Genomic DNA, 26,509 nt, shown 5'->3' on the forward strand with positions numbered 1-26,509 from the left:
GTCCCATGCTCTCCAATAGTAGTAGCCCTGACAGCAGATTGTAGGATTGAAGAAAGTCGGTTCCCTATCTCACATCCTTGCTCACAACTCCTACCCCCTACCGCCATGATCGCTCGTAGCTTCCACTCTCACATCTCTAGCACCACATGCTTCTCTGGGCAGTAGTGGCGGTTGTGGTCGCAATAGTGTCGACCGTGGTCGTAGGATCCCCGACAGTCGTTTTCAGCAAACCCCATCCGTCGGTCGTTCAATCCTCAACTATCGGTTGCAACATCCTCGACCGCCGATCGTTGCATCTTCAGGAGGCGGGTCCAGCTTCGCTTGCAGACACCCCTTTCTCTTGGTTTCAACATTGTCAAGAGAGGGTACCAATTTTAGCACCATCCGGACGCTGCATCCGCGGCTGCAGGTTGCAACATCGCAGCCCACGGGTCATAGCATCCCCATGTGCTCGTCGCATCGCTATCAGACATCTCTTGTAGCACTTTGCAACCGTGTTCCCCCGATTTGCTAACTCACCGTCTCTAGCACAGGACAAGCGCTCCCCCCCCCCCTCTCATAGAAGTCGTGTGGCCGCTTGCACTGGTGAGGGCAACGCGTGGTCGACCTTGAAGCTCCCTTGTGGTGCTCGCTCCTGCAGGGGGGGGGGGGTGGTGGTGGTAAAGGTTATCAGTGATTTTCTACATACTTGTCGCGTAGAAATGGTCATAAGCTGACTGCACTAAATTTGCAAACGTTGCTGCAATTAATTTTGTCTTGAGTCAAAATTTGCAAACTTTAATGAAGTTTATAGAATAAAAATGTCAACATTTATTAGACCAATCATATTGTTTGACCTATCATTAAGTTTATCTTGCATTTTTGCATTATTTTGAATGAAGCTACCTTGAGTTGTTGCTCAAAGCAGTCCGCGGCATATTGTGAGAAGAGGTATATGAGTCGAGTTGACTGATTTCACTCGCATGTCTGCCTTTCAAAAGACGGCATATGTTTGGTAGCTTGGAGGAAGCCACATGGCACGGCAATGGATGTTAGAGGATCTCTAACCAGACACAACGTCTTTTCTAATGTGCCCGAACATGAGAGAGAGAGAGAGAGAGAGAGAGAGAGAGAGAGAGAGAGAGAGAGAGAGTAAACTTTTTTTTCAACTAGAGCCCTAAATCATTCCTACATAACCCTGCAAAAAAATCATTCCTATATGTACGGGTGTCTGACACTCCTTAAATCCAGTCCATATATGGGAAGGGTATGAAGGTGTTCTAGCAGCCCGCCACATAAGATATGGCCCTGCAAAAAAGATTTAGGCCTCCTTTAGTTTAGAAGAATTTTGTAGGAATTTCATAGGATAGGATTTCTATAGAAAAAATTTCTTTAGAGCCTATTTGGTTCGTAGGAATGGAATCCTATTCCTATGGAAGAATTCTTCCTATCCTCCACATTTTATAAGAAAATAAACATTAGCCTAGACTCAATGGAAAAAATCCTATGATGTGAATCAAAGGGCATCTTCTTTTCTATTCCTACTCATAGGATTTGAGATACATGTCATCTCATTTCCTATGACTTTGCTATTTCTACGATTTTTCTACCCTATGAACCAAAGGAGGCCTTAGCAGTTGGAAAGGTAAACTGCTGTCTCTAGGGAAAAGATTGGTCCTCATAAGTTCAGTACTTAGTAATATAGTACTATATATGATTTCCTTCTTCCAGTTACCAAAAGGAGTTTTACATAGATTGGATTACTTTCGATCAAGATACTTTGGGCAAGGAGATAGCGAGAGAAAGAAATATCGACTGGCTAAATGGAGTGTGGTTTACCGTCCTAAAGACCAAGGCGGGTTGGGCATTCATGACCTTGAGGTTAAGAATAGGGCCCTCCTTGATAAATGGTTGTTTAAATTACTAACGGAAGATGGTGTATGGCAAACCCTTCGAAGGAGAAAATATGTGGGTTCCAAGGTGGTATCCCAAGTATATCGGAAGCCTAGGGATTCCCACTTTTGGGCGGGTCTAGTGGCTACGAAGAAATATTTCTTCTGCTATGGATCCTTCTTGATTAAGGACGGCACGGAAATTAGATTCTAGGAGGACAAGTGGCTAGGAAATGCCACACTCCGGAAACAATATCCGGCTCTATACAACATTGTGCGCCACAAAGGTGATACTATCGCCACGGTAATGGAATCATTTCCGCCAAATGTGACGTTCAGAAGAGACTTAATTGGACCCAGACTCCAATCGTGGAACATCCTGCTCCAACGGTTGTCCATGGTGCAATTGTCACATGGGTCTGAATTCCGATGGAACCTCCATTGGAATGGACAATTCTCAATGGATTCTATGTATAGAGCGTTAATTCAGTCTGATGTGCTAGTTGTTAATAACAAAAAGATCTGGAAGATGAAGATACCACTTAAGAATAAAATCTTTGCATGGTATCTTCGTCGCGGAGTCATTCTTACTAAAGATAACCTTATTAAGAGGAATTGGCATGGAAGCCCGCTATGTGTCTTTTGTCACCATGAGAAGACAATAAAACATTTATTCTTCCAATGCAAATTGGCTCGTTCTATATGGTCAGTCATCCAAATAGCTTCTGGCTTGTATCCTTTCTGTAGTGTTGCTAATGTATTTGGCAACTGGTTACATGGGATTGATCACAGGTTTAGAACTATTCTCATGGTGGGAGCGCTTGCCGTTATTTGGTCGCTTTGCTTATGTAGAAATGATAAGGTTTTTAATGATAAAATTACTTCTCTGTTGCAGGTTATCTACAGATGTATCAGGACTCTTCATTTATGGTCCTCTCTACAACGCGTGGAGAATCGAGGCCTGTTTACGGAGGTGTGTACACGATTGGAGGCTACGGCGAAGGATACTTTTATCCAACATGGGTGGCAGCAGGATCTAAGGATTGGCCCCCCTCCGCTTTAGGCGTTATACGGATTCTACATGTTTCGTTGTAATTCGTCTTTTTATTTTTATTTATGTTAGATGATCTTATTTGGCTGTGTGTATTTAGTTATGCATAGGCCGGGTGTAATGCTTAAATATTTTAAGTAATAAAGCGCCCCTTTTAGAAGAAAAAAAAGATATGGCCCACCTTGAATCGTCATTTTATTTCTTTCTCACTCTCCATCACACCAATCATATGCTTGTGACCAGACAATTTTGAAGGTCATGGCTGCATGCATGAACAAACGAGAGCTTAAAGTAGATACACCTGAACATTGTTCAGATGTGTCAACGGGCTTCCTCCATCTCATAATGTAAGACGTTTTTTTGACTCTACACTAGAATGAAAACATCTCACATTATGAGGCGGAGGGAGTAGAAAAGAGCAATTGGCAATCTCCCATTATTAACACTTACATAGACTTGTAGGCACCAAGAGGGAACACGAAAGTTGCCAAAAAAAAAAAGAGGGAACCCGAAAGCTTCTTCGGACCTCGTTCGTTTTTCTCAAAATAATGAGAAGACAATATTAAATATTATCCTCCTCTGTTGATCAAAACAGTCAGGCCAATACGCAGCATATTCACGAGTCGAGTTGACTGCCTGACCTCCAGCAGCCGGCATATATATGCTCGGGAAGCGGCTGGTATCGTGATGGTACTGCCCCATGTTTGAGATTCCAGAACGTGCTTTTGACGGCCTCTTGCTCGCGTCAGCGGAGAAGCAAAGAAGCAACTCGTGCTGCTCCTCCCGCGTGGGGTAGCTCCGGTGGCCCGTGTCTCTCTGTCGGCAGCTCGTTCCTGCCAATCTTTTTCCTGCGGGCGTAGCTCAAGTCCACCACGCGTAGGTGCACCGGGCAGCATCGGACGGTACCCAGCAGCCGATTTCAAATCAGCCATTTTTTCAATGCTAAAAATAATATTTCAGAAACCATTGTGCTACAAAAAAAATTAAATCCAGATTTGAAAGGGTACTGCTATGGGTCAACTGACCGATCCCATCCTACGATCGGTCCCTCGTGGGTCATAGGATTAGCACACCAGTGATCGTTGGATCATGTTGTCTTTTGTTTTTTGAACACTTGGATCGTGTTGTCGTTCCTTCGCCTCGCAACCTCTTCTTCTATACAAAAAATAGACACCGGCCGAAAGCGCACTCTTAGCTTTGGGCTGTCGTATGCGTCCCTGCTTAACGTTCTTGTTGCTGACACTTTGTGACCCTCCCATCGGTCATCGTCGTCGGTCGTCGGCGAATTGCAGCATCGCCGATGGTGTTTCCTTCTCGTCGATAGCTTGCAACATTGTGAGTCACCCGCGACATGAGAGTCCTCGGCCGGATGCATCAACCCGGTGTCGTGTTTGCCGCTTGCCAGCGGGCTTGCAGCAACCCGACGCCACGCTCATGGCATGCCCCGCTAGCGAGCACACATCATCGCCGCCGACCGATTCCAGCATCGCGCACTCCTAAGAGCAACATCACCGTCAACCAACTCCAGCACGAGGGTCATCGCAGTATCACCGACGACCGGTTCCAAAATCACGTACTCACGCAAATAGCATCGCCGACAGCCGGTTCCAGCACATGACGGTCATGCTCGCAGCGGGCGGTCACAGCCATCGCAGCACCCCGATTCACTATGGTCGTGCAACCAGCCACCACGGTCGCAACACATGGTCGCCACCATCGCAACATCCCTTGAAGCAGCATCTCTCGACTTCGAAACATCTTCGTTTTGCAGCATTACCCTCTCAGTGCCCCTATTGCAACGGCATGGTCGCTACCATCGCAACTTCCCTTGACCCAGGATCTCTCGACTTCGAAACATCTTCGTCTTGCAACACTACCCACTCAGTGCCCCTATTGCAACTACATGTGCATTGAGGAGATGACGAGAGAGGGAGCCAAAAACCAGCATCTGCCCTGGTCGGGCTATGGGAGGAGAGCCCCGAGTTAATGGAGCGGCAAGCGAGACATGAGAGAGAGAGAGAGAGAGAGAGAGAGAGAGAGAGAGAGAGGCACACACTTCCCATGAAGGGATAAGGATATGAACGGGAAGAGAAGAAAGCATATGGGTTGCGTCGAGGTGAAACAAAGTACACCAACAAAAATGATTTATGATGAAAAAAGGGCCATCCAGTTCACACTTCAACTATTTACCCCATGATTTGTTTTTTTGTCTTTTCGAGATATGTTTTTTGAATGTAGATTCTACTTATATCCTCACAAAATATCGTAATCTTTCAAAAATTTAAATGAAATCCATGGATATTGGGGGCACACCATATGCTTTGAGTTCACTGGATACGTTCCCTTGCACATGGTACCGTTAGTTTTTCCCTAAAAAATGAACAAGGCTTTGAAAAAACTGCCATTCAACATGAGGAAACAGATCTATTGCAAAGCACGCTCGGGTATCATAAAAAAACACAAGGAAATAACTATCTCGACATTCATTCTTATCTGAAGTATCTCCACAACCATTGGATAAAGAATAATGAAGGTAAATTAGTGATTCCGAAGACTTAGATTCAAATTATCACAACATAATTCATTTTTTTACATTATTAATAGAAAAATGACTTACATTAGGGGTTTTCCCCTACTAATTTTTGGTCAAAAAAAAATTCATTTTGAGCGAATTCTAATTTTGACCCCCTACGCTGATGATTTTGATGCTAATTACCTCCTTTAACAGTTTTCTTTATCACGATTACCCCTTTTAGCGAAACTTATACTCCTTCCGTTCCTTAATGTAGTGCGTATAAATTTTTTAAAAGTTAAGCTATGCTAACTGTGACCAATTTTTATAGAAAAGAATATTTATATCTACAATACGAAATACATAAAATATGAAAGTACATCTTATGATGAATCTAATGATATATGTTTGACATTCTACTCCACAAACTTGATATATGTCTATTAAAAAAACACATTTACCAGAGGGGAAAGTCAAATCCAGGACATTTCAACATAAGTCCATTTTAGAGATTTCAGTATGAACTACATACAAAGCAAAATGAGTGAATCTACACTCTAAAATATGTTTATATACATTCGTATATAGTTTATATTGAAATCTTTTAGAAGATATATATTTAGAAATGGAAGGAGTAGATGTAATGTATTTCTCCACAAACTTGATATATTGTCTATTAAAAAGACACCTTTACCAGAGAGGAAAGTCAAATCCAGGACATTTCAATAGTACTCCCTCCGTTTCTAAATATAAGTTTTTTTAGACATTTCAAATAGACTACAACATACGGATGTATGTAGACATATTTTAGAGTATAGATTCACTCATTTTGCTCCGTATGTAGTTACTTGTTGCAATCTTTAAAAAGACTTATATTTGGGAATGGAGGGAGTACCAAGCATAGGTTTTGTCATGGAAGGAATGATGACGCGCAAGGTGGTGGACCTTTCCGTGGCAGCTGGAAGGATTCGCTTCGCGGAAACGGAATCTGCCGTGCTCCAGTCCAATGTCGGCTGAGCCCCAAACCCACCCATCCGGTCGTGTCACGCCCCTGAATATTCAGTCGATGGATGGCTGCACCATTCCATAAACAAAACGAGCTGCAGCCGGGAGACGTGCCTCCCATCGACTTCCCGCGCACGCACTCGAGCCCAGGTAGTATTGCACCGCAGTTTTGTCGTGCTGTTGTGCAACGGTGCCACTGCTTTGCAGTATAAATAGTGGAGCGCGTTAACCGGACAGAACACACAAGCTCGACCCACTGATCATCGTCAGCAGCAAGCATCAAGCAAAGGCAGTTTGGTACTACTGTACTAGCTAGCCCGTGCAGTTAGCCGACTAGCAATCTTGCTTCAACATCCACATATTGATCGACCACCCTGGTCATCAAACACCGATTCACTATGCCGTCGATTGGCAAGGCCACCGACAACGGCGAGATGAAGCAGCGGCGGCCGGAGCAGGAGCTGGTCTGCGTCACCGGGGCCGGAGGCTTCATCGGCTCCTGGGTCGTCAAGGAGCTCCTCCTCCGCGGCTACCGCGTCAGGGGAACCGCCAGGGACCCCGGTAAGTCACTGTTTACTTACACCGTGCGTTGCTCCATGATCGATCTTGCCCAATTATGTAGCACATCTAATGCTGGAGTGGTTTCTGCAGCTGACCGCAAGAACGCGCACCTGCTCGCGCTGGAGGGCGCCGAGGAGAGGCTCACCCTGTGTCGCGCCGACGTCCTCGACTATGAAGGCCTCCACGCCGCCTTCCGCGGCTGCCAGGGCGTCTTCCATGTCGCCTCCCCGGTCTCCAACGACCCTGTGAGTTCACTTCCTCTGCTCTGCTCACTTCTATCGATTTTAACAAGGTCCGTGTACTTGCTTCCTAAATGTGTCACTAACTTGCAGGACCTTGTGCCAGTCGCCGTCGAGGGAACCAAGAACGTGATCAGAGCGGCGGCGGACGCCGGCGTGAGGCGTGTGGTGTTCACGTCGTCCTACGGCACCGTGCACATGAACCCCAACCGCGGCCCTGACGCCGTGCTCGACGAGTCCTGCTGGAGCGACTACGACTTCTGCAAGAACACAGGCGTAAGAATACTCTGCTCCATCGCATCTGTTGTTTCTCGCTGGTGAACCGCGCTCATTTATCGATCGCCATGTGCAATACAGAACCTCTACTGCTGCGCGAAGATGATGGCGGAGATCACTGCGACAGAGGAGGCCGCTAAGAGGGGCCTGGAGCTTGCAGTGGTGGTGCCGTCCATGACCATGGGCCCCATGCTGCAGCAGACGCTCAACTTTAGCAGCAGCCATGTCGCCCGCTACCTCACCGGCGCCAAGCCCACCTACCCGAACGCCGTCGCCGCCTACACCGACGTCCGCGATGTCGCCCGTGCACACATTCTCGTCTACGAGCACCCCAACGCGCGTGGCCGCTACCTCTGCATCGGTGCCGTGCTACACCGCGCACATTTCCTGCAGCTGCTCGGCGACCTCTTCTCGCAGTACCACATAACTGCCAAGTACGTTCGACTATAAAACGATCTTTGTGTCATTATTATGGGTGTTGTGCTTGCTTGCTCATCGCGGATTTCCTTGGCGCGGCCTGGCAGGTGCGAAGACGACGGCAAGCCCATGGCGAAGCCGTACAAGTTCTCAAACCTGAGGCTGAGGGAGCTGGGGTTGGAGTTCACTCCGTTGAGGGAAAGTTTGTATGAGACGGTGACATGCTTGCAGAAAAAGGGCCACCTTCCTCTGCCCGTTGTTCCCATAACACAAAAGCGTGCCTACTTGTAACAGGCCACGGGACAAGCCTGCCTGATGAAATAAACAGAGCAAAGCAGGAATGAAAGAAGAAGATGAACAAGAAATCATGTTTTCTAAGATTCAACATGGAATTGTGTGTTTCTACAAGTATAAAGTGTAGCATGTAAATACTACTATTATGTAATGAATGATGATACTGTCATTCTGGTTCAATGATAAACAGAGCAAAGCAGGAGGAGCAAAAGAAGGCTTTTTCCTAGGAAGAAATCAGGATTTTAGGGATTCATCATGTAAATGGCGTATTTCTGCAAGTGCAGAATGTAACATGTAAAAGTTGTCATGTTGTAATTTACAAATAAATGATAACGTCATTTTGGATCGATGGAGAAGAATGAGTCTTACAAGTCTGATTTCATACAAGTACTACTATATTCCATTTCTCACAGGGAGAGTAAATTGCAAATAGCCACCATAGTTGGCAAAGATACTGTTGTTTCTTTTCTTTTTTATCGTTTTGGTTTTCTCGTTGAAGGGAACTTATGTCGACATATCAAGATGATCCAATCCCATACAATTTCAAACTATTTTTTTCTGAGGGGACACAGTCACACAGTTTCAAACTTGTCTCTGCATAACAAGATATACAATAGAGGCAAAGCATATAGACAGTCCATGACATTCTCGAAAACAAAACAGCCTATGATAATTCAAACGAAATTGCCATCCATGCGTGGTAAATTCTTCACTAACTTAATACCGATCATTTACCTATTTATAGAAGATGACCCCACAGCCATAGACATGATCTATCAATTTTTTTTAGCTTCGTCCCTGCTTACAAGCCTGATCTCTACTGAAATGGGACATTCAGCGTTTCTTCATGGACTCTGGCTGATTGAGAATACCTGTCGCGTATGAAGGTCATACAAGCATACAACGTTGACAGCCTATGACAATCATGATAGAAATAACAGAGCAAAGCATGGAATGAAATAAGAAATCAGGATTCCCTGATATAGAAAAAGACATCGATAGCCTGTTATGGTCTTCAACTCATCTTTTCCATGGTGCGCCCCTGTTTTGCTTGCTGCAATTTCTTGCTCATTTCAAGACTTTTGATAGCATCCTTATCCATGTACCGGGTGATCCGGCTGGCGATGAAGGAGTTGCCATAGAACACACCAGAAGCGCGTCCTTCCTCTTCTTCCTCCTCGTTGATGTAGAGCGCGACAGCCCCCAGGACCTTGTTCTTAATGTTGACGCTTACCAGCCAGAAATTGTGGTAGCTATCCTCCAACGTGAAGCAAACATCATCAGGATCAACCATGCTCATTGTCGGAAACTCTGGAAGGAGACGTGGAAGACGCTTATCTGTGTCAATAGCGGCCCAGAACTCGTCGGATCTGATGGTGACAACCTTGTGCCATTGCGCTGGCTCGAAGTTGAAGGTCCAGGTTGTGATGTTGAAAGCGGAACACGAGCGGGCGAGGACACTGCGACCTGCGTCGTTGCTAATGCTGATGAGCTGCATAATGCCTGCGTCGGTGACGCACACGCGGCGGGCTGGATCAGGGGCCCCGGAATCAATGTACGTACGACGTTGATCCAGCTCCACGGGTAGCCGGGCATAACGTGGCAGCGGTGGATGATTGATGACGACGTCCACAAACAGCAAGCCCAGATAGAGGTCGACCCAGCACAAATGGCGACCATCAAATTCAAAGGGGATGACAATGTCAGTTTCCCAGGAACAGGAACGGCCACCGTTCACCAGGTTCGGGGTGCCGTCATGACCGTCACAAGGCACTGGCGTTGGCAGCTGCTTGACCTCCCATTTCATGTCCGTCTCCTCAGGGGTATGGTGCAGCACTGAGAACTCACCGAGAGAGAGCCACGGTTGAACGCCCACCGAGAGGTTCGCCACCGTGAACCCACCGTCGCCACGGCACAGGAGACCGATGTCTCCACGCCACATTGCCCGCTGATGATGACTCAGGTACGGCTTGCAGTAGTGATCCATCATAGCAGCGTCCACCCGGCCGCTCTTGAAGTGCGTCGGTAGTCGCCGGAGCGACGTGGACCTGTTGGGGCGGGAGGGGGCCGTGTAGACGAAATAGTCGATGGGGTAACTGATGGTGCTAAGAGCATCTCCAACAGCCGCGCTAAGCGTCGCGCGCGCAAAATACCTGTTTACCGCGCGCGTTGCGGCTGGTTTTGCGCGCCCGCCTGCGCTGGCTCCAGCAACCGCGCTGTAATGCAGCGCGCGCGCGCCGCTCTAGCAGAGCGCAAAAATACAACGCGCGCGACTCGCCGGGCATTTTGCATATATGATATTTTGGACAAAGTGAACATGTGAAATTTGACACAAACAAGTTGATGAATAAAAGTTCATGCCCACAAGTTCAAAATCATGCCCATAAGTTCATCCAACCAAGTTCAAATGCAAACTAAAGTTCAAGACATGAAAGACACATCAATCTTCATCTTCCTCGTCTTCATCTTCGTCCTCATCTTCCGAAGACGACTCTTCCGCCTCCGAAGATGAATCTTCCTCCCTCTCCTCATCACGCACCGCATCACGCACCGCATCATGTGAAGCTCCGACGGTGTTGGCAAGATCTTCAACGGCATCTTCATGGGAATGTGTGTGAGAAGGCACATCGAAAGACATTGCACCCATGGCGGCCGGAGGTGCACCCATGCCTCCCATGAGAGAAGCAAAACTCATGCCTCCCATGACGGCCATAGCGTCGGAGGGTGCTCCAAAGCCACCCATGCCTCCCATGGCGGCCAGAGGTGCACCCATGCCTCCCATGGCTCCGAAGCCACCCATGCCTCCCATGGCGCCGAGGCCACCGCCACCCATGGCGCCGAAGCCACCGCCACCCATGGCGCCGAGGCCACCGCCACCCATTGCACGAACCAAGACTCTTTTTTGGATCAAGACTTCTTGTTGGGCAAGATTGACATACTCTTTTTGCGCAGCATTGAGGTTAGATGTGTCCAAGAAGAACAAGTGCTTCTCCCATTCCAACAACTTAGCTCGCTCCTCGTTGCTCACTTTCCTCTCCTCCAAAGCCACCTTTCTCTCCTCGGCCGCCACCCTTCTCTCCTCGGCCGCCAACCTCCTCTCCTCGGCCACGGCATCTTGGTTCCTTGCCATTTTCCTCACCTCATTGGCTTCGACACTTGCCTTCACAATAGCTTTCATAGCATTTTTAAGCTCATCATCTCCTTTCCTCTTCTTCTTTTCGGTTTTGTCTTTCTTGCACCCATCCGGTCGTTTTGGCTTCGAGTATGAAACTGAGTTGGGTGTGGGGCTTCTCTTGCCGTCATCACTTGATGCATCCTCCTCCTCCTCCTCCTCATTCATCTCAATTGCTCGCTTCCGTTTGTTGCTCAAATGCAAATTCTCCAAACCATCACGCTTCTTCCATTTCTCATCATCCTTTAACACTTCATAGCAATGAGGCAAGGTAAAGACCCTGCCTTTCTTGATCTTCCCCTTCTTGGTTGTCCTTGTCTCTTCTTTGAACAAGTTTTGTGCAATGTTGTTCTACAAGAAAAACAAAACAAGTTAGCACTTCGGTCACCAAAAACAAGTATGATGAATATATATGAGATGCCACTTACTCGATCATCCTCATTTGTGCCACTTGGGTTAATCTTGTCAACTGCCTTTTGTACGGCCGCCCACTTTTGACAATCCGAGTTGATTGTCGACCATCGGGACCGAAGTGATCTCTCGGAGCGGTCAATTCCACTCAAGTTGTGAGCATCAAAGTGTTCTTTCATTCGCCCCCAATACGCGTCTCTACTTTGATCACCTCCAATGGATGGATCCCTCGACACTTGCAAATAAGTATGGCATAGTAACTTGTCATCGTTGGTTGAGTAATTGCCCGCTCTTCCTTTCGGCGCCTCGACAATTCCCTCACCCTCCTCGTCCACCTCAAACTCATGGTCTTCGAAATGGATGTCATTGGTTTGAGACCAATGTGAATTGTTGGACCCAACACCCATAGTGGACATGTATGCATCATCGTTGAGACTACAAAGTTTTTTGAACAATGCAAATAAGCTATCTATATGTGATGATGATGCATTTTAAAAAATAAGAAGAAATGAAAAGTTGGAAATTTTTTCACCTTGGGGGCATTTCGTCGAACACGTGGTGCGCGTCGGCGGCCGGCTCAACGAGTGAGCTCGTCGGCGCTTCGGTAGCCGCCGCGGCCGTCGAACGCCCTGCTAGCTTCTTTCCCCTCGCCTTCGTGGTGCCGGAGCCGTCCGCCGTCTTGTTTTTCTTCGCGGATGTTTTGCCCTTCTTCGTCCGCGCCGCATTGGGGACCTTCTTCGACGGTGCGGCGGTGGCACGGGACGGCACCGGCGCGACGCCACCCGGCGCCGTGGTCATCTGCGGCGGCAAGAAGAGGCTGCGCACGAGGCCGACGCTCGGCGGAGCTCCGGCGGTGGCGACGCCAGCGCTTCCCGCGCTAGGGTTTCCGGCGGCGGCGGCGGCGGGGGAGGGGGGTCGCGGCTGTACAGCAGGGTGAGCGGGGCGCCGGTGTGCGCGTCCATGGGTGGGTGGCAGGGCGCCGGCGCGCACGGGGCGTAGGACGAGGAGAGGAGAGAGTGCGGCGCGAGTGCTCGAGTGTGCCGCGTGCTGTAGCTGGCGCCCGAAATACGCCGCGCGGGTAAGTGTTTTCAGCCGCGCGCCCAACCCGTTATAGCGCGTGCGCCGTTTTTGCGCACCCGCTGAAGCGACCCGCCGCGTTGCGCGCGTGCTAAAACGGCCTAATTTGCGACGCGGCACTAGTTTAGCGCGGCTGTTGGAGATGCTCTAAGGCCGCAGGCGTCGATGGGGACGTACGTGTGCCGGGATGACGGTTGGCCTGTTCATGTCGCTCATCTCTGGCCTGAGTCCGCCCGGCCAGTGGAGGTAGAGGCGGGACACCTCCGGGGGCTCGGCTACCCGGAGGGAGACGACGATGGGCTTGCCGGTGCAGGTGGGTGAGATCTCCGACAGCGTGCCGTCGGCAACCTCGTCTCGAACAACCCGATCCCCGTCCCCTTTGGTGCGGTGGGCGATTCGGTCCACCATCGCCCAGGGAATGCGAGAGCAGGCGGACGGCTGGTGGTGGCAGGAGGACGCCTCGACGGGCGATGGACCACGACGTCGACGGGATTTCTTTCCCATGTCACACCGCGCAAGATGAGAAGTGGAGGCTAATTCGGATCTGGGGTTGGGAAGGTTTACCTTGCAGACTTGAAGAGATTTTTTTTTGAGACAACTAATAAAATGCCCGTGCGTTGCAACGGGGGAAAATAACATACGTCACGGACCCAATAAGCTTAGTTCAAGACTTTCATAGGTTCATGTCTTCTATTTAACACGGCGCCACACCTTTATGCAATATGGTATATGATAGTGTGGTTGTTTCTTCGAGCACCTTATAAGCATTTCCAAATCAGAAAATAGTGTGAAACTTTGAATTGTCCATGCCTTTAAAAATAATTGTGGTTACCAGTCATAAGCAGAGTGGGCCTAAAATTGTTTTCCATGATGTATTCTTAGCAATTTACTTTTATTTATTTCTACCATGTATACTTGCCCATCTATGTAGTTATAGTCCACAGATTGTGTTTTAACACACACATAAAATATTACAATTATTCCATTGGTTAGATTTTTAGAAAAATAACATTACACTAAATTCTGGTAAAACAGTATGTGGTTATGCTTGAAAATTCTATGGGTAACATTTTGGAACGACGATATTGATCAATTCATGAAACCTCTTCGTCTACTATATCACAAAGTTCCCTAGGATTGGAGGGCTCTCATTCAATTGAGGTCATCAATCTAGAATTAGGTCATCGATTTTGACCGAGTCAACAATCTCTCACTCAATTCTTTTAATTGAAAATGCTCTCTTATTCTGGAGCTCTCTCATTCAAATGAGAAATTTAATATTGAATTTCGTTCATGATTTTGACTGGTCAACAATTTTTCAAATCAATCGAAAGCAACCCGCCTTAAAAAACCATACCAATCCTACACACCCTCATCACTTAGAAAAAAGAAGCAACAACATGTGATACTGTAGGACCAATATAATACATGCAACCGTCGACGCAGAAAATTTCTCACAAAATCACACCACCAAAGGCCCATCAAAACACCACATATATGAATGAAAAAACATACTCCATCATCTTCACCACTAACCAAATCAAATAATCACTCTGTTTCAAAATATAAGGTGTATTAGTTTATTGAAAAGTCAAATTCTTTTAACTTTGACCAAGTTCAGAGCCAAAAATGTCGACATCCATAATACTTCCTCCATCCCAAAATTCTTGTCTTAGATTTGTCTAAATACGGATGTATCAAGTCACATTTTAGTATTAGATACATCTGTATCTAGACAAATTTAAGACAAGAATTTTGAGACGAAGGGAGTACTAAATAAATGAAATATGTAAATTCATTTCATGACGAATCTAAAAATCAGACTTGATATTATAGATATTGATATATTTCCACACAAATTCGGTCAAACTTAAATAGGTTTGACAGTTAAAAAAAGTAATACACCTTATATTTTGAAATAGATGGAGTAAAAAAAGTATGAAAACCCAATTACATCAACGACGCAGCAAAGCGCGCCCAACTCTTCTAGTAAACACTAAAGCCGAAGTCATTCAAATGTAAATCAAGCTATAAGCTTCAAATTTGTGTATGAATACAAAGAGAAGCATGGCTATTCTGCAATGTTGACAGATTATTATCATCCTTCAAAAAGTGTAATGGACAAATGAGATAAAAATAGAGAAAGAGGTCAGCACCGAGTAATGAAATGAAGGACAAATCTGTCCAATTGATAACCTCTCCGTCATGCAGTCAGTGGCCTTGAAGAGGACAATTAGTTTATCAAAGAAGCTGGGCATGAAAGGTTAAACATAGCAAAACAAGGGACAAAAAGTTAAAACACATATATGCTGGCACCATACTTGAAGGGCAATGATAAACTGCACCTTTTAGATTAGCAAAACATAGCACCGGCACTTGTTCTTAAAAGGATAATACTACAAAACGTATAGCAGCGTAATATGTGCACAACGACTGTAAAATAAGTCAATGTTTTTTAAGTCGAGATAGTAAATCATAATGAAATGCATTAGTTCTACCAAGAATACCACCATTATTGATTTTAGAACACGAACACACTCAAAATACAATATTTTAATTATATAAGAAGCTATATCTATTGGGAAATAAGCATAGATCTGTAGGGAGGAGAGCGAAAGAAACTTTCAGGTTTCGCTTTACCTATGGGTGCCTTTATCTAACCTTTGTTGCTAAACTGAAAAAGAAATAAGCTGTAAGAACGAAATACATACGACCACAGGAAGGAAGCCAAAGTTTCAAGTTTTTAGACATGAAGTTGCTTTAGCTACACCTTTAGTATAAACATTCCTGAGTTCAGCTCCCTAATGTCCCTTGAGGTGATCAAGACATCCAAGGATATGGTAGTGAGTTTCATTAGTAAATTAGCCCAACAACTCTGCACTTCAGGATATTACTGTCACCTACTCGTATATATGAGTAATGTGAATTCCCTACTTTGCACTAACCTGTAAGAAAAGAACATATATCTCCGAAGCTACTCTGTACCTACAATCTTTCCTAACCAAAACAAGGCGGACCACCAATCAAGACACAGGAAAGACACCTATAGCATTTAAAAGAAACTATGTTGTACACTGAAAATTTCATACAAACAAATATTACCGATAAAAGAAACGAGGGCCTGCATATCGTATAGGATAAACTGGGGATTTATTAAAACAGAGCCATGTGTATCCAAATAAAGAGGATGGTGAAATAAGTAGGTTACATTCAGAAATATGATTTACACAATGGAAGTAATCAGTTTCTTCGTTTGCTTTCTAGTATCTCATAGTATTGGCTTGCATAAACACTGCATATAATTTCAAATGAATAAAATATTTTTTACAGGATCAAGGAGAACATAGTTGGTTAATCTTTAAAGTTTCAGCTACAGTAATTTGAAGGACCTTTCAAACTAATTGTTCGGATGATAAAAGAGCTGCAACTGTAGTTAAATTCATCAAATCATAATGGCATTCATGATTGCATAATTTTCAACTGTAATTAAATTCAGCATAAGGGGCAGTCTACCTGCTGCCCACGCCCACAGCTCGTGCCTCGTGCCGGCACTACTCGAGATTTAAATGGTAGATAACTGATACTTGGTGACCTTTGCGAAACCTACTAACTAAAGTTGTGTCATCACAAGAAAATGTTGTGTTAAAAAAATCAATATCAGTCATTCGTGAGACAATTCGATTCCAGTCTTTATTAAGATTGGGTATGCACTTTCAGTATTCAAAAACTAAAGCAGAATATGAAAGCTAGTGAATCTCAGCTCCTAACACAAAAATCCATTGTTAAAATATGAAAAAAAGCCGCAGAAGTAATACAACATAACCAACAGTGCACAACGAGTGATACTACAGACACGATGTTCGTCAGTCAAGTAGGAATAGTACTTGCCAGATTAGAAGAGGATTCTCATTGTGGTGGTTTCTTCCTGTGAGCAACTGATGCACTATCTCATCTGGATCATCCCAAACAAAAGGAACCGAGCAAGAAACTTCTACCTAAACACACAACATAAATGATCTATCGCATGAGTCAACTAAGATTGCATGAACGAGCACACAAAGGTCGAGCACAAAGAGGGCATGAAATCATATATATACCTCGTAGGACACACCCCATGAGGTTCCCCTGGGAAAAACCTGCCTTGGAACGGGTGTGACATCAGCCAGCAAACCTGAGGAGTGGCCACGGCTGGGGGAAAAAGATCCAACGAACGGGGAGAGGTGGACCCATGGGATCCAGATCTGCTCCTAGCCGGGGACGCCTCGCCTGGAGCGCTTATCCCATTTGAGGTGGATGTGGGAATTGCAGCGTGTAACTGGGAGCTGGGCGTTGATCGGACTTAGGTCTCTTCCGTAATCTGTACTTATTTGGCCGCCACTGACCGGATTCTTGCCTGTCGCTGGCAAGCTGAAGGTCCGGTTGCCACCAGCAAGGAGACACGAGCAGCAAGGACCTCGCTTCTGATCGGCCCTTCATGGCTGCTTACAAAGGCAGAGCTTCACGTCAAAATTACTTAGTACTAAATTAACAGGATAATAAATAAAGAACTTGTAACTCATGTCGAGAAGGATAACATACCATGTTGATTCAGTTCCATAGAACTATGATTAGCATCAGTGCAAATTCTTTTACATGACAGTGCAGCAAATTCATGTACTGAAAAATGACCCTCAACTAAACAGACAATGTGACTATTTGCATACATTAAAACAAATGTTTTTGCTTGTTGATATCAGGTTATGCTCAAGGTCAAGACTTCAAGCAAGTACAACTAACTGATGTTGTTTAATCCTAAAAAATAACTGATGTTGTTCAATCCCTAAAAAAGAACTATATCAGACAAGACACAAATGGTAGTGCCGTATACAAATGTATCTATCTGCTGCAGTATAAGTATGAACAGAGAAAATGAAAGAAGCACGCATATTCTTTATATGCAGAAGCACATATACTATGCTTGAAAATGAGAGTTAGTGGTGATATTTACCTGATTGGAAATTCAGAGCTTTTCATATAGCAATTGAGATAGATGAAAGGAGCAGCACGGCCTCATCCATCTCTTCCTTGGTGGATCTGAGTTGCACAAAATTCAGATAGATAAAAGAGCAGCACGGCTTACTGCTGTTTGTTTATCACGACTGGATCACATCTGCAGAAAATTCAGATAGGAGGAAAAGACCAGCAGTCCAGCACAGTCTGCTACTATTTGTTCATCACGGCTGGGTCTCATCTGCATCCACACGGACTGGCAATCGAACGCCTACCTCCGCTCCCGTGAAGTGCAGCCATGGCGAGCCGCCAGCAGTCGCCTCCTCCGGCCTTCCGACAAGGCCAACGCCTCCACCAGCCGCCTCGAAGTCTCCACAACCCGCCCCTTCCCTAATCCTTCATCCGCCGGACTCGACGGAGCGACGCTCGCACTCGAAAGCAGCAGCAGCTTGCCTAAGGCTGCGTCTCCAACCGCCCGCAGCCGCAGCCTTGCATGGTGCCCAAGCGCTCGATATTCACCGGTGAGCAGCAGAATCCCCACTGGCCAATCCCTTTCCCTTCTCTCTCCCATCTCCCTTTAAATCTCGCCCCGCCATCTTCCCCTGCAGGAGCTCACCGAGCAACCATGGCACCACCCCGAACTCTGGATCCGGCGCCGCCCAACCTCGTCGGCCTTCCGCGCGCCTCTCTGACCCTCCTCTGTCTGTATCCGTCCATTGGCAGCCGCCTGTCGCCGTTCTCCACGGTGGGAGGCAGGAGGCGGCCGGCGGAGCACGGTGAGATGGGGCGGCGCAGGAGGCGGCCGACGGAGCTCAGCGAGGCAGGGCGGCGCAGGAGGCGGCCGGCGGAGCGCGGGAAGGCAGGGCGGCACAGGAGGCCGCCGGCGGAGCGAGGCGAGGCAGGGCAGGAGGCAGGCGGCGGAGGACGGTGAGGCGGGGCGGCGCAGAAGGCGGCCGGTGGAGCGCTTCGAGGCGGGGCGGGACAGGAGGCCGCCGGCGGAGCGCAGCGAGGCAGGGCAGGAGGCGGGACGAAGCACGGCGCGGAGAGGGGGAGTGCGGGGCTGGCTTTTTTTTCCTTCGTACCGGTTCAGGCTGACTTATGATGAGGACTGCCGGTCGAATAACTACAACAACAGGGACTTTTTTGCAAAAACTCTGACGACGTACCACCAGAAGCAATCGGTGGTTTATTATTAAATAGGGAGAGATGAAGACTTGAGAGATGGAGATTGGGGAGGACGAGGGGGCAAAAGGAAGAAACGACGACCAAGGGAACCGTGGACCTAAAAAATCGAAAGTGAACAAATTTGAGCTCTCGGTCCAGGGCGTTTAATCTTGATGATGCTTTTTTTAAAAAAATTTGTTTATACTTTTTAAAATATTTAACTATATATATATTTAAAAACTCTTCAAAAAACAATTGGAAAATGTTGAACAAGTATTTGACACATGTTGAACAAGTATTTGAATTTTTTTAAAGAGTATTTGACAAAATGTTGAACAAATATTTGAAAAACAATGTTGCTAATGTATAAAAAATGTTGAACAAGTATTTGACAAAATGTTGAACAAGTATTTAGAAAATGTTGAACAAGTATTTAAAAAAAATGTTGATCATGCATATAAGAATGTAAAAGGAAAAATAAAAAGAAACAAAGGATGAAAAAAAAGAAATCCGACGAAAAAAAAGAACGGACGAAAGAAAGAATGTAGAATTTAAAAAATCATTAAAAAACAAAGAGAAACCGAAAGAAAAACAAACTGTAATAACGAAAAAACGAAAAAAAAGAAGCGGAGAAAGAAAAAAAACTCGGGTCTTTTACCTCAATTAGATTGTGACTCCTTTGTAAATACGAAGTCAAAAGTGGCGCAGTGGCTAGCTACTCTACGCATTATCTCAATGACCCAGGTTTGACCCCCTCGCGCCCTCATTTTGTGCTACTTTTTCTATTTCTCTATGCCCTAGTGGCCCCGCCCGACTAGTAGAAACGCTTCAGTGAGAGAAACATTCGGGCTCGCTGAATGTGAGAAATAGTCCTCGTGAGGGGAGCCCCTATTTAACGCGTGAGGCGCCCCCGAGTTGCGGCAGCGCGCATTCTCCAGCCCTCCTGCGCGCCCTGTTGGGCCGACCATGTGCGAGGCAGGGCACTCCTTTTTTTGTTTTTCATTCTTTTATATTTTTTTATTTTCTAATCTTATTATTACAGGTTAAAATAATTCGGGATCACAACAAGTTCTATTTTTAAAAAAAACTACGAATTGTTTAAAAAACAGTTCTTGACTTCAAAATATGTTCGCGATTTAAAAAAGAATGAACATTTTTTAAATTTTATTTAAACAACTATGAGAATTTTTTTAATACTGATGAACAATTATTTTTATTTTATGAACAATATTTGAACTTGATGAACAAAGTTTGTATCCAAGAACTTTTTTCTAAAAAAATGTGAACAAATATTTAATTTGATGAAGTTTTTCCAAAAAAGTGAACAAAAATAGAATTTGATGAACATATTTATAGTTCAATGAACAAATTTTGAATTTTGATGAACATTTTTAAAATCCGATGGACAATATATGAATTCTTGAAAAAGAATTTCTACATGGTAGAATATTTTTTGAATTTGATGAACAAACAAATGTCACAAATTTGAAAAGAAAAATTGCAAAAGTAGTGAAAATGTAAAGAAGAGAAAAAATAGAAAAAAAGGGAAAAGAAAGAAAAAAGAAAATAAATAAAAAGAAAAAAAGAAAAAGAAAAACAGAAAAGAAAAGAAAAAACAAAAAAAAGGAGAAAAAAACCGATAGAGAAGACATAAAAAAATAAAAAGGGGTTTTTGGGAAGGTTCTACATTCCCAAAATAGGTGGGGGAGTAAACCGCATAATGGGCCGACCCACACGAACGACCTGCGCGCCAAATAGGAGCTGCCCGATACTAGGGCATCGAGGCGCTGCTGCGGCGTCGTCTGTTCTGGATCGCCGGCGCCCGCCGATAGATTCGATCCTTGACGCCTGCCGTCGTCGATGGCAACCAACAGCGACACGCATGCATGATGCATTGTGAACACTCCAAACCTGACTTGCTTCACGGCGCAGCAGCGCGGCACCCGAGTGCATTTGCACCCAAATCTCGTGATTCGTGGGTGTTGTTTCTATTTTTCTTAATTTCTGATTTCTTTAAAGTGCCTTTACTTCTTAATTTCTAATTTCTTTAAAGTGCCTTCACAAGTAGTTTTAATGTAGTATATCTACCGACATAGGAAGTCGGTGGCAATCGACAGGAGCAAGTTCTGAACTCACGTTAGTCGTTCTTCTTCAGCATCTGACTTGCAGTGGAACTTCCCGTCCTTACTTACAACCTCATTACTGATGATTTTGGCCAACACATTTTGGATGCGCTTATGCTCAATTGAGAATTCCCCTATGTTCATGCCCCTCTCCTTCTCCTCAGACCACTGGATGGTTTGGCTATGATTTTGTAAAAAAGATATTGTGCAAAAAGTCGTCTATGATGACCATGATACAATAGCCAAACCTTGGAACCTTCTTCAGTTTGGTTCGAGACTTCTGATGGTCTCTCGTGACTCATGAGCGTTCGTTCTATTTTTCTTCAATTCGCCTTTGTAGAACTGCCGCTATAGAATTCTAAGTGAAACAAAACCCAGATTTTATGCCTCAGCTTTTTAGGAGGTACACACATACATCATTAATTAATTTATAAACCCATTGTTCTTCTTCAAATATCATACCCTTCCTACATGTCAGAGGCAAAAACCCGCACACAGAAAGTTCCCTATAAAAGGAGCTAAAAATAAATATATAATTCAGCTCGAGGAAGAATCATGAAGCCTTTCCCCCGAATTGGAGGTAATCACACATATAAAATTAATATTTATAAATCTAGTTATTCTTCTGTAAATATAAAAGTGATGATAAGATGCAACTGTCTACGAAGCAAGTAGTTGAAGAACTAATCGAGAAGAATCAACTGGGCACAAAATCCATAAATTTGAAGGAATGAAGTTTTTATCCTTCCACAAATAAGATGATATTGTGTATTATGACACACCAAAATGAAGAATCCTAGAAAGACTAACGGCATGAACGGCAACCTTGTTACAAAAGGCAACAAGGATGAGGTTGATGTGGACAAAATCAGAGAATAATAAATTAATCCTCCATCTTTGATGAGCTGATACACATCAATGATGTTTATCTAGAGCAAAGTCATCTAAGTGTCTCGACCAACGACAATGTTAATTAAGAAACTGACGAGTGCTTGGGCGAACATGTACTATTTACAGACTTGTTTGAAACCAAAATATTCATATTGGTGTTTTAAAATTGATGTGTTTTTTGTGTTTCTTAATTGGCTCCTTAATGCATGCATCGAGTTACTTAGGGCCAACAAACTTGAAGATGTGAGAAAGGACGAAAAGGTTTATCTTGAAAGATCGACCAAGGTCTAGCTTCTAAAATTTGATGGGCTTCCTAACATAGAAAATGAGATATTGGCATGGGGATGTTAGCTTTGCACATGAGATGGTAGGAACTACCCTATACAAAAGATCTAACATATATTTATTTATTTTGCATATGAAGGCCGAAAACTAATTTTATGTTTCAGATATTCTCCCAATGAATATGTAGAACATGCATGTTATTGGCCGCACTGAACATACTAGAAAGGCGGATCTAGATCCTTGACTCCATGCTTAATGAGAAAGGGAGCCTTCGCCAAACAATGAATTGCGATATAGATATACTAGGTGTTATGTATGGGTCGTATGATTTAATTGTTTGACAATGTCATAATATGATGGTTGACACTTGTATGATTTGTAGTCCTTAGGTATGGAAGCACACGAACCTGTCTCTAAGATGGAAAGTTGTCCAAAGAAAACTTGTCTGACTCATCGTTACTGTCAACATGGACGGTTGTTATTCAAAACAACCCAGATTAGTCAGATGGGTACGTGCACAATTATCAAATTTTGTTTCCCCAACAAAATTAGTACGACCACACACTAACAATAATCATTATTTATTCACATTGTATATGTGGCCTATTTTTTATATTAAGAACATAGAATCCTGGATAGGAAACAAGCTAACTGATCAATTTGACCAGGTAAACATACGCAATATTTTCAACAACACTGGTCGTTTCATCAGTACTAACCCTTTCCACTTGGATAGGTCCACATTGACAAACTTGCAATGAAACTACTAGCTATATTGGTTAGCTCACCACTTAACAAGATGAGGAAGCGCTACCATGAAGCAACAAACATAATGGACCCGGACGGAGGGAGTACATATACAACTAACCCTACATAATGAAAAACCAAGCGACACATGTTTTGAAGCAACCCAAATTCGCCAAAAGAAGAAGAAGATAAGCTCCTAACAAAAATGTCACTACTTTAAAATATTCCTAGCTGAAACACAAATGCCGTAATTATTATTTTTGAAATATCCGTAGTTGAGCTACTCCATTTGTCAATTTGTAATGTCAACAATCTCTCCACCACGTACAAACCTACCACTAGTGTTCAAGTCCTAGGATCATACCTTTCTGAATTTATTTCAAACCTTTTGATGATGTGCGTTTAGTGGGTGAAGACATTCCTCTGTCGATTATGAAGGCGTCTGTGACGACTTTGTCAATCTTAAATTGATGTGCCGCTCAATCTTCGAGAAACACCCATATGATAGGATGTGTGGGCGCGCGTTCATAGGTGTGAGTATATGTGCATAGTATATATATGAGCGCGTCTGTAGTGTGTTAAGAAAACAGTCTCTCAACCGATCAGCATCCCCGGACTTGATTTTGTTCGAAGATTCCCAAGACAACGTGACTTGATTCGCCACTAGTCGCAGGTGCCCACCGCTTTGGCGACGTTGCCACATTGTCGTTATCCCTTAGTCATACAACTTGCCACTAGTTCCAGGAGCAGTGTACCTTCTATGCACATTAATCTGGAAAATAATATTTTCAAAAGGGCAGGCTTCTATTGCACACTAATCTGGAGAATTATACTTTCAAAAGGACACGAGTTCCACAAGATTGATATATTCCATCCAACGAATTCTGATTTGATTGGTGTTTTCTTTTATCAAATAAACGAGGTTGTAACCCCGGCCTCTGATTGAATTGTTCAGGGTCGACATCCATCGACACTTAGGACCATTCTAAAATACACTTAGGACACATTGTTCAGGGATAACACTGCCTAGCCGCATAATCACAAATTCACAATCGACGATGCCAAACAAGCGAGCGGACGTGTTAAGCGGGAAACAGTAATAGTACATGGCTTACTAGTGGAGTGCGCATCTACAAACACGCACTAACCGGACCATTCTAAAATATATAAAAAAAGGGGACAACTTGCTAGTGCTGTATGCATATATGCACGCTCTACTAGTAATCTATGCATCATTAAATACCAATACTTTTTATTTGGAAGTCCAAATTAAGTGACTTTTCAAAATTTGTAAAATAAATAGATATCTAATAGAACAAGTTTTATTTCCTGTTTAACATGTTTAGATTTTATAAAATTAAATATCAATAATATGCAAATAAATATTAATTCTAATTTTCTCAAGCAAACGTTTGAATTCATTTTATTCATCGTCGGTTTGTCTTGAAACTTTTTCTGTGCTCAACATACAACATTTCATCTTCCATGTCATTTTTGTTCTATTTTTCTGAATCTGTTTAATCTATTTAAGTCATTAAGTGCATTCCTCAGTATTTAATGGATACATTTCAAATTTGAACTGCAAGCACACGTTATCATATGTGCTTCTTAGTTATAATTTCCTTCATTTTTTGAAAAAGAGGTTGAAAGCCCCCAACCTCTACATCAGTGTGATGCATTATTATAAGGTTTACAGCATCAGAGAATGACAAAGGACATTTTTAACAAGCATGCATGCGGACGTGGTAAATCTGTAGAAGCTCTTCCTCTACCAATCTAGATTTTTTACAAGCATGCACGCTGACGTGGCACGATGACGGGGATATGACCCCTGCTCTGCAGGCATATCACAGTGTCGTAGAAGCTTGTCCTCATGTCAGTGAACTCCAGCCCCAAGTCCCTGAGCCTCTGGTTCGAGAACCTGTACGGGCTCGCTGTTGGCTTGCCGTCGTCTTCACACTTGGCCGTGACGGGGTACTGCGGGTAGAGGTCCCTGAGGAGGCCGACGAAGTCGGCGCGGTGCAGCACGGCGCTGACGCAGAGGTAGCGATGGCCGCGGGCGTCTGGGTGCTCGTAGACGAGAGCGTGCGCGCGAGCGACGTCCCGGACATCAATGTAGCCGGTGACGGTGTTCTGGTAGGCCGGCTTGGCGCCCGTGAGGAAGCGGGCGACGTGGTCGGTGCTATAGTTGAGTGTCTGCTGTAGGGAGGGACCGATCGTCACGGCCGGCACAACCACGGCCAGCTCCAGTCCCCTCCTAGCCGCCTCCTCCGTCGCCGCGACCTCCGCCATCATCTTGGCGCAGCAGTACAGGTTCTGCGCACGAGGATTGGTTTGTTTAGTTCACTGGCGAGAAAGATATATGCATGGGGGCACATGGAGTCGAGCTTGCTCACACTTACGCCGGTTTGTTTGCAGTAGTCATAGTCGCTCCAGCACGACTCGTCGAGGACGATGTCGGGGCTCCGGTTGGGGTCCATGTGCACGGCGCCGTAGGATGAAGTGAACACCACACGCCGCACGCCCGCGTCCGCCGCCGCGTTGATCACGTTCATCGTTCCCTCCACGGCCGTCGGCACGAGCTCCTGCAAGCGCAGCATGGGCAAGTAAGTGCTCCATGTCCATGCTACGCGGCGCGCATCTTAAGGTCTCAGAAGAGCAGAGGAGGCAGTGAGCTAACGGGATCGTTGGAGACCGGGGAGGCGACGTGGAAGACGCCGTGACATCCTTGGAACACGTCGCAGAGGCCGTCGTAGTGAAGCACATTGGCACGGCACAGGGTGAGCCTCTCCTGGGCGCCATCCAGCGCCAGCAAGTGCGCATTCTTGCGGTCAGCTTCACCAACAAATTGAAGCAATCAGTCAAGCAAAGGGATGGAAATGCAAGATAGCTGGATGGACCAATGCTTGCGCCTACAGGGATCCCTGGCGGTTCCCCTGACGTGGTAGCCACGGAGGAGGAGCTCCTTCACCACCCAAGAGCCGATGAAGCTCCCCGCCCCGGTCACGCAAACCAAGTGCTTCTCGTCGCCATTACCGCCGGCCGCTTTGGAGCTGGACTGCATGGTGATGGTCGACAGTGGTGGTTGTCCGTCGTCGATGCTGAATTGGGCGCAAGCATGGCGTGTATATATAGAACGAGACATGAGTACAACAATAACTATTAAGACGAGACGTGCGCCGTTGCGTATCTCGACTAATTTTATTTTTTGCACGCGGACGTGATTCACGTTGAGCCCCTAACGTGATCGATCCAACCTGAAATCATACTCATGCATCGACTTCGCGTGACCGTGTCATGTCATGTCCAGGCCAGAGACGTGCCGCCGCGCTTAGAGTCAACTGAGGGGCTGAGATTTCCGTTGACTAGATGATATCCTGCGCATTGCTGCAGAAATTCTTAGTCCTATGCGTATGCGAATACA

General features: G+C 45.2%; 2 protein-coding genes and 1 long non-coding RNA gene across 3 annotated transcripts; 1 reads left to right on the forward strand and 2 right to left on the reverse strand.

Moving 5' to 3' along the window:
• The first annotated feature begins 6,837 nt into the window (after positions 1–6,837).
• Positions 6,838–8,476, forward strand: LOC119314622 (cinnamoyl-CoA reductase 1-like). Its single transcript, XM_037589339.1, has 5 exons — positions 6,838–7,000; positions 7,091–7,245; positions 7,333–7,515; positions 7,597–7,949; positions 8,040–8,476. The coding sequence occupies exons 1-5, from the start codon at positions 6,838–6,840 to the stop codon at positions 8,221–8,223; spliced, it is 1,038 nt and encodes a 345-aa protein (XP_037445236.1). The 3' UTR covers positions 8,224–8,476.
• A 6,285-nt stretch (positions 8,477–14,761) lies between these two features.
• On the reverse strand, positions 14,762–18,642 carry LOC119318459. Its single transcript, XR_005154127.1, has 3 exons — positions 17,874–18,642; positions 16,984–17,364; positions 14,762–16,881 (listed from the first exon to the last, which is right to left on the reverse strand). It is a non-coding gene; the product is annotated as an uncharacterized LOC119318459 (long non-coding RNA).
• A 6,122-nt stretch (positions 18,643–24,764) lies between these two features.
• Positions 24,765–26,466, reverse strand: LOC119314623 (cinnamoyl-CoA reductase 1-like). Its single transcript, XM_037589340.1, has 4 exons — positions 26,002–26,466; positions 25,766–25,920; positions 25,488–25,670; positions 24,765–25,401 (listed from the first exon to the last, which is right to left on the reverse strand). The coding sequence occupies exons 1-4, from the start codon at positions 26,228–26,230 to the stop codon at positions 24,871–24,873; spliced, it is 1,098 nt and encodes a 365-aa protein (XP_037445237.1). The 5' UTR covers positions 26,231–26,466; the 3' UTR covers positions 24,765–24,870.
• Between the last annotated feature and the right edge of the window lie 43 nt (positions 26,467–26,509).

This window comes from Triticum dicoccoides, chromosome 6A (assembly GCF_002162155.2).
Source record: "Triticum dicoccoides isolate Atlit2015 ecotype Zavitan chromosome 6A, WEW_v2.0, whole genome shotgun sequence".
Classification (NCBI taxonomy): domain Eukaryota; kingdom Viridiplantae; phylum Streptophyta; class Magnoliopsida; order Poales; family Poaceae; genus Triticum; species Triticum dicoccoides.

Bases quoted from the DNA above. Each gene is read 5' to 3' on its own strand.
- LOC119314622 (XM_037589339.1), top strand. From the start codon at position 6,838: ATGCCGTCGATTGGCAAGGCCACCGACAACGGCGAGATGAAGCAGCGG. The intron at 7,001-7,090 runs GTAAGTCACTGT...TGGTTTCTGCAG, and splicing joins GGGAACCGCCAGGGACCCCG to CTGACCGCAAGAACGCGCAC. The intron at 7,516-7,596 runs GTAAGAATACTC...TGTGCAATACAG, and splicing joins ACTTCTGCAAGAACACAGGC to AACCTCTACTGCTGCGCGAA.
- LOC119314623 (XM_037589340.1), bottom strand. From the start codon at position 26,230: ATGTCTCGTTCTATATATACACGCCATGCTTGCGCCCAATTCAGCATC. The intron at 25,921-26,001 runs GTAGGCGCAAGC...TTGTTGGTGAAG, and splicing joins GGGAACCGCCAGGGATCCCT to CTGACCGCAAGAATGCGCAC. The intron at 25,402-25,487 runs GTAAGTGTGAGC...CCTCGTGCGCAG, and splicing joins ACTACTGCAAACAAACCGGC to AACCTGTACTGCTGCGCCAA.